We start from the raw sequence: 1,799 nt of genomic DNA on the forward strand, positions 1-1,799 counted from the left end.
TCTCTCTCTCTCTCTCTCTCTCTCTCTGTCTCTCTCTCTCTGGGAGTGTTGGTGCATAAACGTCTGGCTGCATCTCTTTCGGGGCTCCTCTCCGTGGTGTGTGGATGTGTGCGTGGTCAGCAGGCTGATGTGATTAGCCAGAGCCAGTGGAGTGAATAATATTGTGTCTGTCCCCACTAAGAAGGGATGGAATGTGGCGGCTGCTGCTTTTTATTATGTAGATTGTCGCTTTTTATCAGACATACCTATCAAGTGTGCACACACCTGTTCACACGGAAGACATCATGTTGGACTTTAAAAGAGCAACCTGAGCAAGTTGCTTTATTTATTGAAATGTTTTCTGTAAAGCTCTCATGATGTATGTATAATCTTTTTGCACATTTAACTCTGCTATCTGTGCGTTTACATCATCACTGTTTCGGGAGGATTAGTTTTGTTAGCACAAAGCTTAAAAGGATTAAAGTATTCTTTGAAAGCTTGAAAGGTAGTTTTCAGCAAATCAAACTATWTAAACATGTAGTAAAAGCAGACAGTTTCCTCTATATGTAATTCTTTTTGACATGTTATCATGCAGACCAGCTGCTGAAGTGACACATTATTATTTGTACTGAAGATCAACAATTTAATAAAGTTTATTCTTTCTGGCCATCTTAAGCTAATCTCCCACAGTTTGGTTTTTGATTTTGTACAGGTTTAAATTTGTGTGTCAGTACATTAGACACTTGCATTTTTTTTCTTTTGATTAGTCTTTGATCTTGTCATAAAGAGATCATGATTCTTGTCTTAAAGCAGAGAGTGATTGTGAACATTTTCTTCAGRATTTAAAAGAGATTTTTCAAAACATTTGAGGCTGCTACTTGCTGCTGCCGCTATTCATGCTGTAAATAACCATATAATTCTATGGTAATGATTTAGGATGCATTAGTTTTGGCTCCGTTAGCACTTTACAGCCCTTTAAGACTCACAGAAAATCTCCATCTTGTTTTAGAGACAGATGGCTATTTGCTTCTGCTAAGAAACGGCTGGGAGGCGTTTAACATCAAGGCGTTTTCTGTTTGAGCGTTGTTTCATGAGGGGCAGTTGAGCTGATGCTGTACTGTTATACTCCGCCTCCAAACATTGGTTGAAATAGACTTCTTATTTAGATAAAAGCAAAATATGCAGGCTCTATTGAAAACCAAGATAATAAATTGTTATAAACTCATTCCTCAGTGTGTGTGTTTAATGTGTGTGTTTACAGGGAGTCTTTGATAGAAACACATGAAAGAATCCTAACCAAGATGAAACAAGAATACCAAAAACAAATGGACATCGAGATAATTCTGTCGCTTAACTTACAATAATGTTAATTATTATTTTGCCATTGATTACAAAAGATTTATTTGCAATCTGAAAGGCCAGAAGTGTTTTCCTCAAAATCATCTTTAAACGGCTTCCTTCCATCCTAATTTTGATGTGCAAAATTACAAACGTGTCTGAATTTCTGAGAAAAGTTAGCATAATTATAAATAAACACTAGGCCAGACGCAATGTCAGCAGATATCGTTTAGAAACTTGGCTGCGTGCAGTCTCATTGTGCAAAAGCAATGACGATGTCATGGTGCTTCAATGTGTGAGGCACTCAGACAAACTGGAACTGAACTTTGTGACTGCGGCCGTTTACAACTTGCAGACAGCAAAGTAAACAGACGTTTAGGACSGGGGCCAAGCCATTGTCGGGGTTCAGAAGAGCTTGATTGGGAGAATCTTGACAAACAATTTAGAGATTGTGAATATCGCACACACAAACACACACACAC

General features: G+C 38.1%; 1 protein-coding gene across 1 annotated transcript in view; it reads left to right on the forward strand.

Moving 5' to 3' along the window:
• lekr1 (Leucine-, glutamate- and lysine-rich protein 1) overlaps window positions 1–1,343 on the forward strand; it is a 43,872-nt gene extending 42,529 nt beyond the window's left edge. Inside the window, exon 7 of the mRNA XM_014012790.1 lies at window positions 1,241–1,343. Coding sequence (XP_013868244.1) covers window positions 1,241–1,343 — 103 coding nt within the window. The remainder of the gene's footprint in view (window positions 1–1,240) is intronic.
• Window positions 1,344–1,799: the final 456 nt, after the last annotated feature.

This window comes from Austrofundulus limnaeus, unplaced genomic scaffold, assembly GCF_001266775.1.
Source record: "Austrofundulus limnaeus strain Quisiro unplaced genomic scaffold, Austrofundulus_limnaeus-1.0 Scaffold95, whole genome shotgun sequence".
Lineage (NCBI taxonomy): Eukaryota > Metazoa > Chordata > Actinopteri > Cyprinodontiformes > Rivulidae > Austrofundulus > Austrofundulus limnaeus.